General features: G+C 36.8%; 1 protein-coding gene across 1 annotated transcript; it reads left to right on the top strand.

The window, feature by feature from the left end:
• The first annotated feature begins 2,287 nt into the window (after window positions 1–2,287).
• Window positions 2,288–3,352, top strand: LOC132037185 (uncharacterized). The gene has a single exon (XM_059427657.1). The coding sequence runs from the start codon at window positions 2,483–2,485 to the stop codon at window positions 3,350–3,352; it is 870 nt and encodes a 289-aa protein (XP_059283640.1). The 5' UTR covers window positions 2,288–2,482.
• The last annotated feature ends 11,164 nt before the right edge of the window (window positions 3,353–14,516 follow it).

Here is a 14,516-nt window from a genome sequence, read left to right as displayed (position 1 = left end):
AGGAAGGTTGTGAATCCCTCGTATTTCAGACCTTTGAGATAGTGGCAGCTGATCAGTTTATGGAAGGGAAGCCTATCCCACAGCCTCGTCTATCCTCTACTTCCGTCATGGTGGCTACACAAATGCTGCAAAACGGTTATGAGCCAGGAAAGGGCTTGGGGGTGCCGTTGCAAGGAATTGTTGACCCTATCTCTCCATTTGGTAATCAAGATACTTTTGGTTTGGGTTTTAGGCCAACTAAAGCTGATAGGAAATGGGCAAAAGAGCATAAAAATAAGGTTTGGAAAATGCCAAAGCTCCCCACATTGCCTAGTCTTTTACTAGGTCACGTCTTGAAGAGAATAAGGACATGTCTGTCAAAGATGACGTGGACAAAATATGTCAAGGTCTCAAAGAAATGTTCGATGGGGTAAACATGGTTCAGATTGGTGAAGGCCCTAGTCATGCAGATGTGCAACGTATTGGCCCAGAAGTCAAGCTCACCAACTGGGAAGCTACTCCTCTCCCCACAAGGAAGGAGTCTTGGTAGTTTATTTTGTTGTTTTTCCTATATTTGGATTATCCTCTGGGTGGTAATCCAGATAGTTTAGTTGCTATGCTCTGATGTCAACCCTTCTATCCTTTCTAATTCAATAAAATAAAGTTTCAATTTTTTGGTCAATATTATCTTCTCCTTTTCCGTAATTTTGTTATTTAATTTTCATTTCAGTTTCATTAATGCCGGCTTTAATAACATGATATGCATGCGGAATTCACGTCCAGATCTTAAAGAGCTGTCTAATCTTGAAACAACGAATCAAGAGGTTAATGAATATGATGAAGAAGAGGCTTTTGAAGAAATAAAAAAGGAACTGGATCAATTTGAGAATAAACCTAAGCCTAATCTAAATGAAACCGAGGCAATTAATTTGGGAACTTCTGAGGAAACTAGAGAAACAAAGATAAGCATTCATGCCGAACAAAAGACCAGAGATGACATAATCCAGGTTTTGTTTGAATATAAAGATGTGTTCGCTTGGTCTTATGATGACATGCCGGGTTTGAGCGTTGATCTGGTAGTGCACAAACTTCCTACATACCCTGATTTCTTACCAGTCCAACAAAAGCAAAGAAAATTTAAGAAAGAGGTAAGTGCTAAGATTAAAGAGGAAATCATGAAGCAATTGAGTGCAAATGTGATCAGGGTCGTTCGATTTACTACATGGCTAGCAAATGTTGTGCCCGTACCAAAGAAGGATGGGAAAACCAGAGTTTGTGTTGACTATAGAAATTTGAACAAAGCCAGTCCAAAGGACAACTTTCCCTTGCCTAACATCCACATTCTTGTTGACAATTATGCTAAACACGAGATTCAATCTTTTGTGGATTGTTATGCCAGGTATCACCAAATTTTGATGGATGAAGAGGATGCAGAAAAGACCACCTTTACCACCCCATGGGGTACTTACTGTTACAGGGGCAACTTACATGAGAGCTATGACTACTATCTTGCATGACATGATGCATAAAGAAATCGAAGTATACGTCGATGATGTGATCATTAAGTCCAAAACTCAAGCTGACCATGTACGTGATCTGAGAAAGTTCTTTGAAAGATTGCGCAAGTACAACCTCAAGCTCAATCCAGCCAAGTGTGCGTTTAGAGTTCCATCCGGAAAACTTTTGGGGTTTATAGTTAGCCGGCGAGGAATTGAATTAGAACCCTCCAAGATAAAGGCCATTCGGGAATTACCACCCCCGAAGAACGAATCGAAGTCATGAGTCTTCTTGGTAGGTTGAACTACATCGTAGGTTCATCGCTCACCACCACTACATGTGAGCCCATATTCAAGCCGTTGAAGAAGGATGCCGCTCAAGTGGACGACGAGTGTCAAAAAGGCTTTTGATAAGATTAAGGAATATTTATCGAACCCTCCAAAGGCTTGCTTGTCCCGCCGTAACCGGTAGGCCTTTGTTTTTGTATCTGTCAGTGATGGATAATTCCTTTGGGTGCGTTCTAGGACAACATGATGCCACAGTCAAGAAGGAACAATCGATCTATTATTTGAGCAAGAAGTTCACAAGCTATGAGGTAAAATACACATTTTTAGAAAGAACGTGTTGCGCTTTGACTTGGGTCACCCAGTAACTGAAGCACTATCATTCATCTTATACGACTCACCTCATATCACGAATGGATCCTTTGAAGTATATCTTTCATAAACCTATGCCGAGTGGAAGGTTAGCAAAGTGGCAGATTTTACTTACGGAGTTCGACATTGTCTATGTCACCCGCACCGCTATAAAAGCACAAGCATTGGCCGATCATTTGGCAGAAAACCCAGTTGACGATGAGTATGAGCCTTTGAATACTTATTTTCCTGATGAAGAGATTAATTCAGTTGAGGAAGAAATTCGCGATGACAGTCACGTCTGGAAATTATACTTTGATGGGGCGGTCAACATTAAAGGTGTCGAGATTGGGGCAATTCTCATTTCACCAATGGGGCATCATTATCCCGCCACGGCACGACTTCATTTCTTCTGTACCAATAATACAGCAGAATATGAAGCTTGCATAATGGGTTTAAACATGGCCATACATCTGGATGTACATGAGTTAATAGTTTTGGGAGATTCTGACTTACTCATTCGGCAGGCTCAGGGTGAATGGGAAACTCGAGACATCAAGCTCATTCCGTATAAACAATGTTTAGAGGACCTTAGCAAAAGGTTTAAGTCAATCGAGTTCAGATACATTCCCAGATTTCACAATGAGCTGGCCGATGCCTTGGCCACTTTAGCCTCAATGCTTCCATACCCAGGCAATGCTTACATTAATCCATTAGAGATTCAAATTAGGGATCAACATGGTTATTGCAATACAATTGAAGTAGAGCCAGATGGTGAGCCGTGGTATCACGATATCAAAAGATTCCTAAAAACAAAAGAATATCCATTACATGCCGATGGAGATCAAAAAAGAACTATTAGGCGATTTTCCAATGGTTTCTTTCTAAGTGGGGAGATCTTATACAAAAGGACCTCGGATTTGAATTTGTTGAGATGTGTGAATACCCAAGAAGCTGAAATGATCATGAATAAAGTGCACTCCGGAGTATGTGGCCCGCACATGAACGGTTATGTTCTAGCAAAGAAGATTCTTCGAGCAGATACTATTGGCTTACCATGGAGCGAGATTGTTTTCGCTTTGTTCGCAAGTGTCATCAATGCCAAATTCACGATGACCGGATTCATTCGCCCCTTCGAGTTGCACCCTATGTCCGCTCCTTGGCCTTTCGTAGCTTGGGGGATAGATGTTATTGGGCCAATTGAGCCAAAAGCTTCTAATGGGCACAAACATTCATTCTAGTGGCCATTGACTACTTCACCAAATGGGTGGGTGGTTACGTTCAAATCATGATACCAAGAAAGCGTGTGGTAGACTTTGTTCACTCTAACATCATATGTCGTTTTGGTATACCAAAGATCATTATCACAACATAATGCCCAATCTTAACTCATCTCATGAAGGAGGTATGTGAGCAATTTAAAATTGTGCATCACAACTCTACCCCTTATCGGCCCAAAGCCAATGGAGCTGTTGAAGCTGCAAACAAAAACATCAAGAAGATCCTCAGGAAGATGGTACAAGGATCCAGGCAATGGCAAGAGAAATTGCCTTTTGCTCTTTTAGGATACCGCACGACTATTCGCACGTCTGTTGGCGCAACTCCTTACTTATTGGTTTATGGACCTGAGGCGGTCATACCAACAGAAGTAGAGATCCCCTCTCTTCGAATCATTGTTGAAGCAGAGATTGATGACACTGAATGGGTCAAGTCTAGACTAGAACAATTATCGTTAATCGATGAAAAGCGGTTGACGGCGGTTTGCTTTGGCCGATTATACCAAAGAAAGGATGGCTCGCACTTACACAGAAGGTGCGTCCAAGACATTTTTGAGGTGGGCCAACTTGTTGTGAAACGCATCCTTCCACACCAAGAAGAAGCGAGGGGGAAAATTCGCCCCAAATTGGCGGTGGCCCTTATGTTATCAAACAATTCAATCTATGTTGTCAAGGGAGCTTTGCGTTTGATTGTCCGATATAGAAGGAAAGGTGAGAGAGTCGACATAGCCACTTAATGCAAAAAAAAAAAATGAGAGAGTCTTATTGGTTAAAAGATATTATTTTTGATATGCTTTCACTTCGACGTGATGGTACTTGGCATTTTCAGGTTGGAATGACGAAAGGCTATCATTCTCACTATCCAAACACCGGTCACCCCTTTCTAGCCCTTTTTAGCTTTGTTTACATTTTCTTTATTTTCCCCTCTTTGGAACTAATGTAGCGCCACAAAAAAAAAAAAAAAAAAGAAATCAAATGTGTTTATTGAACTACGTTCGACCTGATTCCTAAAGGATACGTAGGCGTGATCTTATATTTCGGGGTTCGGTCCCACCACTTAAAAGAAAAGAAAAATCATATTTTTCTAGTATTCGAAGAAACTGGGACATTTTTTTTTCCAGATATTTCATAAAAAGGTTCCAAAGTTGTAATTCAATCTATGATTCTTTTTGCCTTTCCCCTTTAAGACCTTCTAATTGATCTTTGAGAATGCCAAATATATCATAGCCGTGCCACGACTATGGTGACGTATACAACACTTTATTTGAACGCAAAGAAAAAAAGTGAGAGAGTCTTACTGGTGAAAACCCTTGCGGGCACTATAAGGCGACAGCAAGTTCAAAAAAAAAAATGATGAGAGAGTCTTATTGGTGAAAACTCTCAAGGGCACTATAAGACGATTGTAAGTTCAAAAAAAAAAAAAGTGAGAGAGTCTTACTGGTGAAAACCCTCACGGGTACTATAAGACGATAGTAAGTTCAAAAATAAAAAATAAAAAGATGAGAGAGTCTTATTGGTGAAAACCCTCACGGGCACTATAAGACGATTGTAAGTTCAAAAAAAAAATGATGAGAGAGTCTTATTAGTGAAAACCCTCGAGGCACTATAAGATGATTGTAAGTTGAGAGAGGTCGGTTGGTGAAGACCCGCAGGGGAACCATTGATCGAATGAGTTTCTTCTATTCCGGCATGAACCCGATCAAGCATAGAGAGCTCGGTTTTGGATTGAAGGATATTATATTTTGAGATTTAGACAAATCATATACGGATCAAGCGTCCATTATCTCCAAAATGCATGTCATGATTCATTGAAGTCGGCATATACCTCCAGATAAGTCTCTTCCCTCTTTCCCCGAAAGGGACACCTTTTTTTTAAATATAACTCATTTTATTTTTTATTTTTTATTTTTTGTCATTTTCTTATCCTTATCTCTAGTATGTTCTTTGAGTCCCTTTCGGTATAATCTTGCGTCAAATTCAAGAGCAAAGAAAAGGCTGCAAAATTGATCTCTCTTTCTCTTTCTTTTTTTTTTTTCCCTTCGGCTCTTTTCTAGCGGCACAGAGCAAAGACTATTGGGCATGCACCGCATCGAAAATCCAAGCAAATATATTTCGGCATAAAGCCATTTGTGATCTATCCGGAAAGAGAGCGCCCCGAAAAGCAAAGCATTATTTCGAGGTACTGGGGAAGGATCACCACAACAAAAATTCGCTCTAAGAATAAGATCGGTTACACCGCATACACAAAATGATACTGGGTACAAAATAGTCAAAGTGGGCATTGAAAGATCAAGGTCTCTCGCAAGCAAAGATAGTTTCTGAGGAATTTGGTCGATCACCATCAGCCTCGTTTTTCTTGAAGTGGGATAGGCTCTAAGACAATTTCCACAGCGAGTGAAGGCCACAAACCGACCACCATTTTAAGACTAACAAATGTTTCTTTGATTGAAAACAGGGGCAAAGAAATTTCGGAAACCATTCTTAAAAAAAAAAAAAAAAAAAAGACGAACGCCATAAAGTGAAGTTCTCAAATTTTTGTTTTTCCTTTGACATGCATATAATCATGTTATTATTGATTGTATTTTAGGAAACAAAAGTCCCTACTTTTTTTTTCATGACTTCACAGGGTACGACACTCCCTGGTTGCATTTTAGGGAACAAAAACCCTTATTTCTTTTCATGTCTTCACAGGGTACGACTATCCCTGGTTGCATTTTAGGGAACAAAAACTCCTACTTTTTTTTTTCGTGCCTTCCCCGGTTACATTTTAGGACACCCCTACTTTTATTCATGCCTTCACGGGGGTAAGACATTCCCTGGTTACATTTTAGGGAACTAAACCCTACTTTTCTTTTCATGACTTCACGAATAAAGGTACGACATTCCCCGATAACGTTTTTTAGGGAACAAAACCCCTACTTTTATGATGCCTTCACATAAAGTCATATTTTTAGGTTGACTATTCCCACATGGTTGCATTTTAGGGAACAAAAACCCCTATTTCTTTTCATGTCTTCACATAAAGTCATATTCCCTGGTTGTCATTTTCAGGGAACAAAAATCATGTTTTTCTCATATTTTCATAGGTTGACCACCTCGGTTTTAAATTTCGGTTGAATCATATTTTCATAGGTTGACACGTATTTAAATTTTAGGTTGACTACCTCCGAATAAAGTCATTTTTTTTCATAGGTTGACTGCCTCCAAATAAAGTCATATTTTTAGGTTGACTGCCTCACAATAAAGTCATATTTTCATAGGTTGACTACCTCAGAATAAAGTCATGTTTTTAAATTTCAGGTTGACTACCTCCAAATAAAGTCATATTTTCATAGGTTGACTACCTCAGAATACAAATTTTTAACGTATTTAAATTTTAAGTTGACTACCTCCGAATAAAGTCATTTTTTTTTTCATAGGTTGACTACTTCATAATAAAGTCATATTTTTATAGGTTGACTACCCTTAAAATATAGTCATGCTTTCAGGTCGACTACCTCAAAATAAAGTCATGTTTTTAAATTTCGAGTTGACTACCTCCGAATATAGTCCCAAGTGGTTTATGATTTTGCTAACACTCACAAAATTTTCCTAGTACAAACTGGGGCAGAAAATTTTTGTTCGTTTTGTTTGTCTTTGATGGCTTGCAGGTTCGCCCGCAAGCACAGGATTCAAGAATGAAGTTCCATATTTGGTCAGAAAAAGAAGAATGCTCAATTGTAAGGATAGTTAGAGTCGGCTTTGACATATAAAGCAGCCCAACATCTCAAGATTCATCTTCTCAGCCTCTAATCAAGAAACAAGCATCCAAGAATATTCTACGAACTGTTACTTGGAAGATAATCAACGATTCACTCCAAGTTGCAAGGTTCAAGTCATAAATTCTAACTTCAAGATCATACTTTGAGATCAAGGTACCCACTGAAAGAAGATGAGGTGATAACTGAAGATCCAAGTGAATGTCTAAAGGAAGATTCAAGACAAGTAGAGTAAATAGGATCTTGTATTTCCTTTCTTCTTTTGTTGTATTCTTCATTTCTTTTTTTGTAATAACAGGAGCCACGGACCGGAATCTCGAAGGAACCTCACTCGATTCTCCAACTCATCATTCCATCCTTCTACTTACTTGAACTACACATGACCTGATTCCCTTATAACCCGGGATATGTAGGATGCCCAAAACCAGGACTCGGTCACATCCTTTTCTTTTATTTCTTTTCGTCTTTCAAAGAATTGTCAGGTCAAAATTAGTCACAGTGTTCACTTCTTTGCCAGAAAACTCTTCATGTTTCCAAGCAAAGAGGGACATTCTGTGAACACCTAATTTTTGACCCACATAAGTTTTTTACACCATTCTTAGCGTTTAAATATTTCTTTTAGGTTTAATTAAATATTTTTAATTTTTATTTCATTTTTAGTAACTTTTATTTTAAAAAATTGAAATCTTCAAAAATAGAGTCACACTTTAGGATAAGTCTTGTTTTTCTTTCAAAAAAAAAAAGGAAAGAAAAGAAAAGAAAAATTACAAAAAATATATTTTTCTTCTAATTTGGGTTTAATAAATAAGCTAGTGATTTTAGTATTCTTTTACTATGAACTACCAATTTAATTTTTTTATATTTCATTAGGTTTAGAAATAATTAGCTAATTTTCTTATCCTTATATTTTTATATTATTTAACTTTAATTCAAAAAAAAAAAAAAAAAAAAAGACCAACTAACTAAAAGATACTAACCTAACGTAACTTTACCACTAATCCTAAAATCCCTACACCATACATCTGATAATTCTCAACTCAAAAACAAACCTAAACCCCTCAACTCACGTCCTCATCCCATCTTCCCCCATCCTAATCCCTTTCAACCCATCATCCTTAAAAATCTCAACCAAGATTATCTCAAAAACACTCCAACTCCCCAAAAACTCTTCAACACACGAAACATACACAACTATATATATCGCCATACACCTATAACACATACACACACAGATACACAAAAAACAAAAAAAAAAAAAAAAAAAAAAAAAAAAACGGAAAACCCGTGGAGAGAAAAAGAACAACAGAGAGCAAAAAACACACAGAAACATAAACAGCAAAAAAAAAAAAAAGGGTTTTCTTTAAAGTTCGAGTTCGAGGTTTCCGTTTGTGGTTTCGAGTTCGTGGACTTGAAGTTAGCCGTTATTAACTGGGAAATCGGTAGAATATTGTAGCTTCACATTATTATTTTTCAGCGAGGAATTTACGCAAAGGTAACACTCAATCTTCATTTTATAATTTAATATCACGATTATATGAGGCCTGATTCCAATGTTACGAAGTTGCTCGGATTGTGTATCTATCTAACTTGTTATCGTTCTTTGACATCATAATATGAATCATGTTTAGATTTTTGCACCGCTAAAATAATTTAAAGTAAATCTCGTATATTTCATTAAGTTTTGCTTATCCGTTTTTATTTTGTTTGTTTAAACTTCATCAAGATTACTTGTTAAGTATTCTGTTGTAATGTGTCATTACATGTGGTTTCTGATGGTTTAATTCTAGTGTCCCTAACATGATAAACATTTTAATTTATCCTAAGACACCTACACCATATCAGCCGTAAAAGACCTAAAAAAAAAAAAAAAAAAAAAAAAAAAAACTATAGCAGCTAGGAAAGACACATCGAGCACATTCATGAACTAAGTGATTTTCCTTCATCCATTCACGTTTCTGTCTTTTGGACACAATAAATGATTTATCTTTTCATTCTATTTTATTAAAATAGACAGAAACATGCATATACAAGCCATAAGAACCACTGGAAATATTTTTGCACTACAAAAGATCCCTCCTTTCTTTCAAATCACTATTTTTATCCGTATTGTCGCCATGATGCTTGATATTAGCCTAGATAATGCTTTGATAAATTATGAATATATTTTTTGTTTTATTTGTTTAGTTGTATATGTAAATGTATTGATCTATATCTTTAATGTTCTTGATGATTACACATTAGGTGTTTTAATATTTATTATACCGTATGCCTTGTACGTTGAACATGCAAAAGAGGTTTCAATGATTAAATTTTCACTTTGACTTAACTGGATCAGGTTATTATTATCCGGTGTTATGACATGAAGTAGGTTCATATTTTTGATACAATTGTTTGCCTTGATCTTATTTCAAATATTTGGTTAAATGGGTTTACGCTATGTACGTTGATGAAAGTTTTGTTTAAATTGCTTGAATAGTAAATCTTGGTTGGTATTTTTTACATTACATCTTGGTTGGTATTCTTTACGTTATACATGTTTTTCTTGTTCTTGTTTGCCTATTATTTTACTGAATAACATTACTTTTGATTTGCTTCAAAAAAAAAAATTAACAATTAAACACAATATTGTGCACGTGTAGTAATCAGCAAAGTGATTTATAAAAACTAAATATAATGAAAGAATACAGAATAAGGGAGGAGTAAAACTAATCCCTTAAATTAGGGTCATTATATTTGATTCCTTAAATTAAGGTCTCCTAAATTAAGTATAACCCCTACACTTGACAAATATAGTCACATCTAACGTGCAACATTTTATTCTTAATAAGAGTCGGTTGAGGAAAAATAGCACTTCCCAACGTTTATTTGGACTTGTACTGTATGTAATCCAATATACACTCTCCTAATCACACTAACATATTTTTCTTAATCAGATAAAATAAAATTGTTTTCCTCAATAAGTTAATATACCTAACTTGTGCCTAATATTTGATTTATAACATATAGATGAAATACAAAATAAATACACTTATAAGTTTATGCTAAAAATATTTTCATAAATCCATTAGATATATGCACAATTTTTTTGGTCATGCTTTTAATATTCATGGTATATTTCTAGTATAAATATTTTATATCTTTAGCATGCCATGCATTTGCAGTAGGTTTTTGTCTATGCATTAGATAATTAGAATCATGCGTACACTAAGAATATTACTTGTACTATATTTATATCATAAAAAATAAATCATAATATATTAATTTATATATTCATTTTTCCTTTTCTCTGTTGCAATTGGTAGTTTGTTATGGATTTTATTTTACTTAATTAGTGGAGAAATATTTTTAGCTATAAATTTTTTGTGTATCGAGATGGATGTCGTAACTACGCGTCTTAGTCAAGACTAGTAAAAGGTAAACAATATTAAGCATATCATAGGCATAGCTAATAAATACATTTTATCCAAGAATTGATTTTAGCCAGATATAAGTCGATAAAGCGACCGTGCTAGAACCACGGGACTTGGGGAATGCCTAATACCTTCTCCCCGGTCAACAGAATTCCTTACCCGATCTTTTGTTTTCGCAGACCAAAAATAAAGAGTCATTTCCTTTTGATGAAGGATTCAATAAGGTGACTTGGAACACCAAAAATTAATTCCAAGTGGCGACTCTGTAATAAATAAATAATCCCTTCTCAAAATGTCATTTTAATTGGAAAAACCCTTTTAAATAAAAACAAATCAAATTTATTTTTATTACGGAAAAAAAGGGGTGTGACAATGTTGGTGAGCGAGTATTGCTGAAGGTTTCACCCATGAAGGGTGTGATGAGGTTCGGAAGGAAGGGCAAGTTGGTCCTTAGGTTCATTGGTCTGTTTGGGATCGTTCAACGTATTGGTGACTTTAGCCTATGAGTTAGCTTTGCCTCCTGGTTTGCTATGTATTTACCCCGTAGTTCATATTTTGATGCTAAAGAAGTACCATTCGGATGGTTCTCATGTGATTAGATGGGATTTAGTAATACTTGATCAGTTATGCGGATTAGATATCTCCAATTTTCAGTGATTCAGGTATCTCTTCATTCTTTGATGTTCGAGGATGAACATATGTTTAAGTGGTGGATGTTGTAATGACCCGTTAGGTCTATTTGATTTTTTGCCCTATTTTTTCCTTGTGAACCCTCCCCTTTGCTTGTTTTGGATTGTCGTGTAATAGGCGTTGTTGGAAAAATTCCCGAGCTAGTTGAAATCTCTTAAGCTATAAATTCCTAAGTTAAAGAATTCTTAAGTTTTGGGTTAACTTTAAGCATCATCGAGGGTAATTGTGTCATTTTGGGAATTTTGTAGGTTCCATTAGCTCCGGAACATCGAGTATAGGCTGGTTGTGTATTTGGTTCAGTTCCCGAGGGCCTTCAGGGCATTTTAGTCATTTGGTTGGGAAATTGGTTTTTGCTCGTTTGGGGTTGACTTTGTCAACAAGACCTCTGTTGGGAATTCCGAGTGCGCCAGTGAGTTCGTAATGCATTTTTACAAGTGTCTGCATATTTAGTTTGTATCGGGAAGGTTTCGGGAGAGTCTCAGGATTTCGGTTGACAGAGTTAAAACCAAAATTTTCTGGTTCAAGTGTTTACGCAAGCAAGAATAGGGTTCCGCCCCTGCGGACACGCTCCTGCAAGAGGAGGCCTACAGGAGCGAAGGACAGCTGGGTTGGCCTTGGTCCGCCCCTGCAAAGATTTTCCCGCAGGTACGTGTTCGCAGCTGCCAGCTGAGCTCCGCCGCTGCGAGCTTGGGATATTTTGTGGGAATGCACTGTGGCGAGGTCTTTTCCTCTAGTGCTTGTTCGCCGGTGCGAACTTGGGTGCTCAAGGGCACAATTCGCTGAGCAGAATGCGATTCTTTTAATGTCTTCTTCCTTAAGTCTTTCATTCTAAAAACTTTAAGTTGAGAGCAAATTTGGAGGCGAATGGAATTCAGGGAAGAATCAGTGGGTAAGTCTCCTAACTTTATTTTATAATTATTTTCATTGTTAGAATCAAAACCCCATACTTAGAATGTTAATTTTAAGAGAAATATTGAAGAGTTTTGGAACCCAACCTCAGAATTGGGGTTTTAGAAATTGAGCATGAGTTAGTGATTATTATTGGATGATTTTCAGTTTATAGGTTATATCAAGTATGAGGAACATGATTCTAGGCTCAATTTACTATTTTTCCCTTTTGAGTTCAGAATCCTAATTTTAGGGTTTAATTTGGGAATTTTGGATTATGTAGCAATATAGGTGTTGTTAGATTCATGTTCTAATGTATAATCCATATTTGATTAGTCTTTGTCGTTTGGAGACGTTTCTTGATTTGAGATTCGACAATTCCAGGCATGTTGAGACCTTGAACTCTTTCTTGAATGTATGTGTTGGCTAAAATGAAACTAATAAAAGGGAATTGGGGCGAATTAAGGGGGTTCCGATACTCATGAGGTGACGAGCACCAATATCGGATACCGGTCATCATGTTATGGTATTTGTGCAATTTCAATTGTATAGTTGGTCTGAATGCTATGCTTTAGCTGATAGAATAGTACGATCCTTTGGATCTGTGGTTGGGGTCCGATGCCCGTACTTTATGTCTCTTATTGTTATTACCTGTTTTGTCTATTTGTATGCATATCACTCATATATCCTCGTTAAAGTAAAAAGGTGAAGCCTTTATGATATTGTAAACATGAGGATGGATTCCATGCTTATATGCTTGTTCTTGACTTTATGTATGCCATATTCATATATTATATGTATTCATGCATACGGTTTGAGGATATGATTGTGAGTCCGATAGGATCTTGTTCCGGACGAGTGATGATGCTCTTAGCGCGTTCCGTTGACAAATGTATCCAGTCGGCTAAGTGACAGGTACTTGAGATATGATATGTGGGAACCGTGATCCGAGGTTGCTACTAGAGCAGTCCGTGATCTGATGATTTTTCGGAGCGGTGATATATGGACCTCATGAGCCCCCATGGGTCACAATTCATTAATATTCAAACGTGTGTATATCGAGAAGTGGAAACAAAGGCCTTGCATTTCATTTGCATCTCATTCATCTTATCTTATTTTACTGTTGTGATTGTTACAAATTGACTTGCCTTTTCTTGGATTCTATTTGCTATTTGAGCTTAATCGTTAAAGTATGGTTATCCTGTATTTTGGACTAATGGCGAACAAGTGTGGTTGTGGTATCGTAACTAACCCTCGTCTCCATTTTGAAAAGGGTTGGTCAGCGATGCATGCTGAGTACCCGTTGCTCACGCTACACTTGCTGCACCTTTTTGTGTGCAGACTCGGTTCCTAGCACCAGTGGAGCTCGAGACTACCAGACTGCCCGCTAGAGCCTTACTTAAGAGACCGGGGTGAGCTCCTTGGATTCTGGATGGCTCCAGATTCTCCTTATCCTTTATTTTCTGTCTTCTTCAGTTCTGACAGTTTCCTATGTATTCAGACTATTTCATACTCTTAGTACTCCTTGTGTTATGGTGACATCAGATTTTGGGAAGGATTGTAATAACTATTTAAGTATTTCTATTTAAGATTGTTAAGACTTGAAAAGGACTTGTATGATTTATTCCGCTTTTAGTATTTCCGCTTATTTTGGGCTATTAATGGTTGGTGTTGGCTTACTAGTGCGGTGAGACTAGTGCCATCACGACTTGGTAATTTTGGTCGTGACATAAACTATATCATGCTCGTAATTATTGCAAGATATATAAATGCATCAATTGCATAAATATATGGTACTCCAGGACCAATATAATTTTCTCCGTTCAACTTCTTTTAGCATATAATCTACTACTTTTGGAAACTCTTCAAGAGGTCCAACAATAAGTCATCAACTTGCACAATAATATGAAAGGTTCTGATTATCATAAAGAGACAAGGGTAAACATGATTATCTTTGTTTCATTCGTCAATGAATATTCACTAAGGTGATTAAATCACATTCACCTTACCAGATTTAATCGATACAAGGATTATGAACAAGTTCCCCAAGAACTTGTAATGTCTAGACTGCAGGTATTACACTTACAAAGATATAACATATCACTTGGTAATTATTTCTATGCCAGCATGCTTTAAGAGACGTAGAACTCAGATCCTCACAATCTTATACAGTATTGCTCGCATATTGTATCAAAGATATCGTTGACGAGATATTATTTTGTATCGGTTCGCAATTCGACATAACTTACATAGGCTCTTCAAGAGCAGATTGCCTCCTTATTATGATCAATTTGATCATTTGCTCCTCCCTTTTTTCAAGGATTATTACATTTAGAACCGATTGGTCTACCATGCTACATGCATGCTGTAGACTTTGTCCTT

The sequence above is a fragment of the Lycium ferocissimum genome, chromosome 11 (genome assembly GCF_029784015.1).
Source record: "Lycium ferocissimum isolate CSIRO_LF1 chromosome 11, AGI_CSIRO_Lferr_CH_V1, whole genome shotgun sequence".
NCBI classification, from domain to species: Eukaryota; Viridiplantae; Streptophyta; class Magnoliopsida; order Solanales; family Solanaceae; genus Lycium; species Lycium ferocissimum.
Note: the sequence above shows the minus strand (reverse complement) of the source record. Positions and strands in the feature narration are given on the sequence as shown.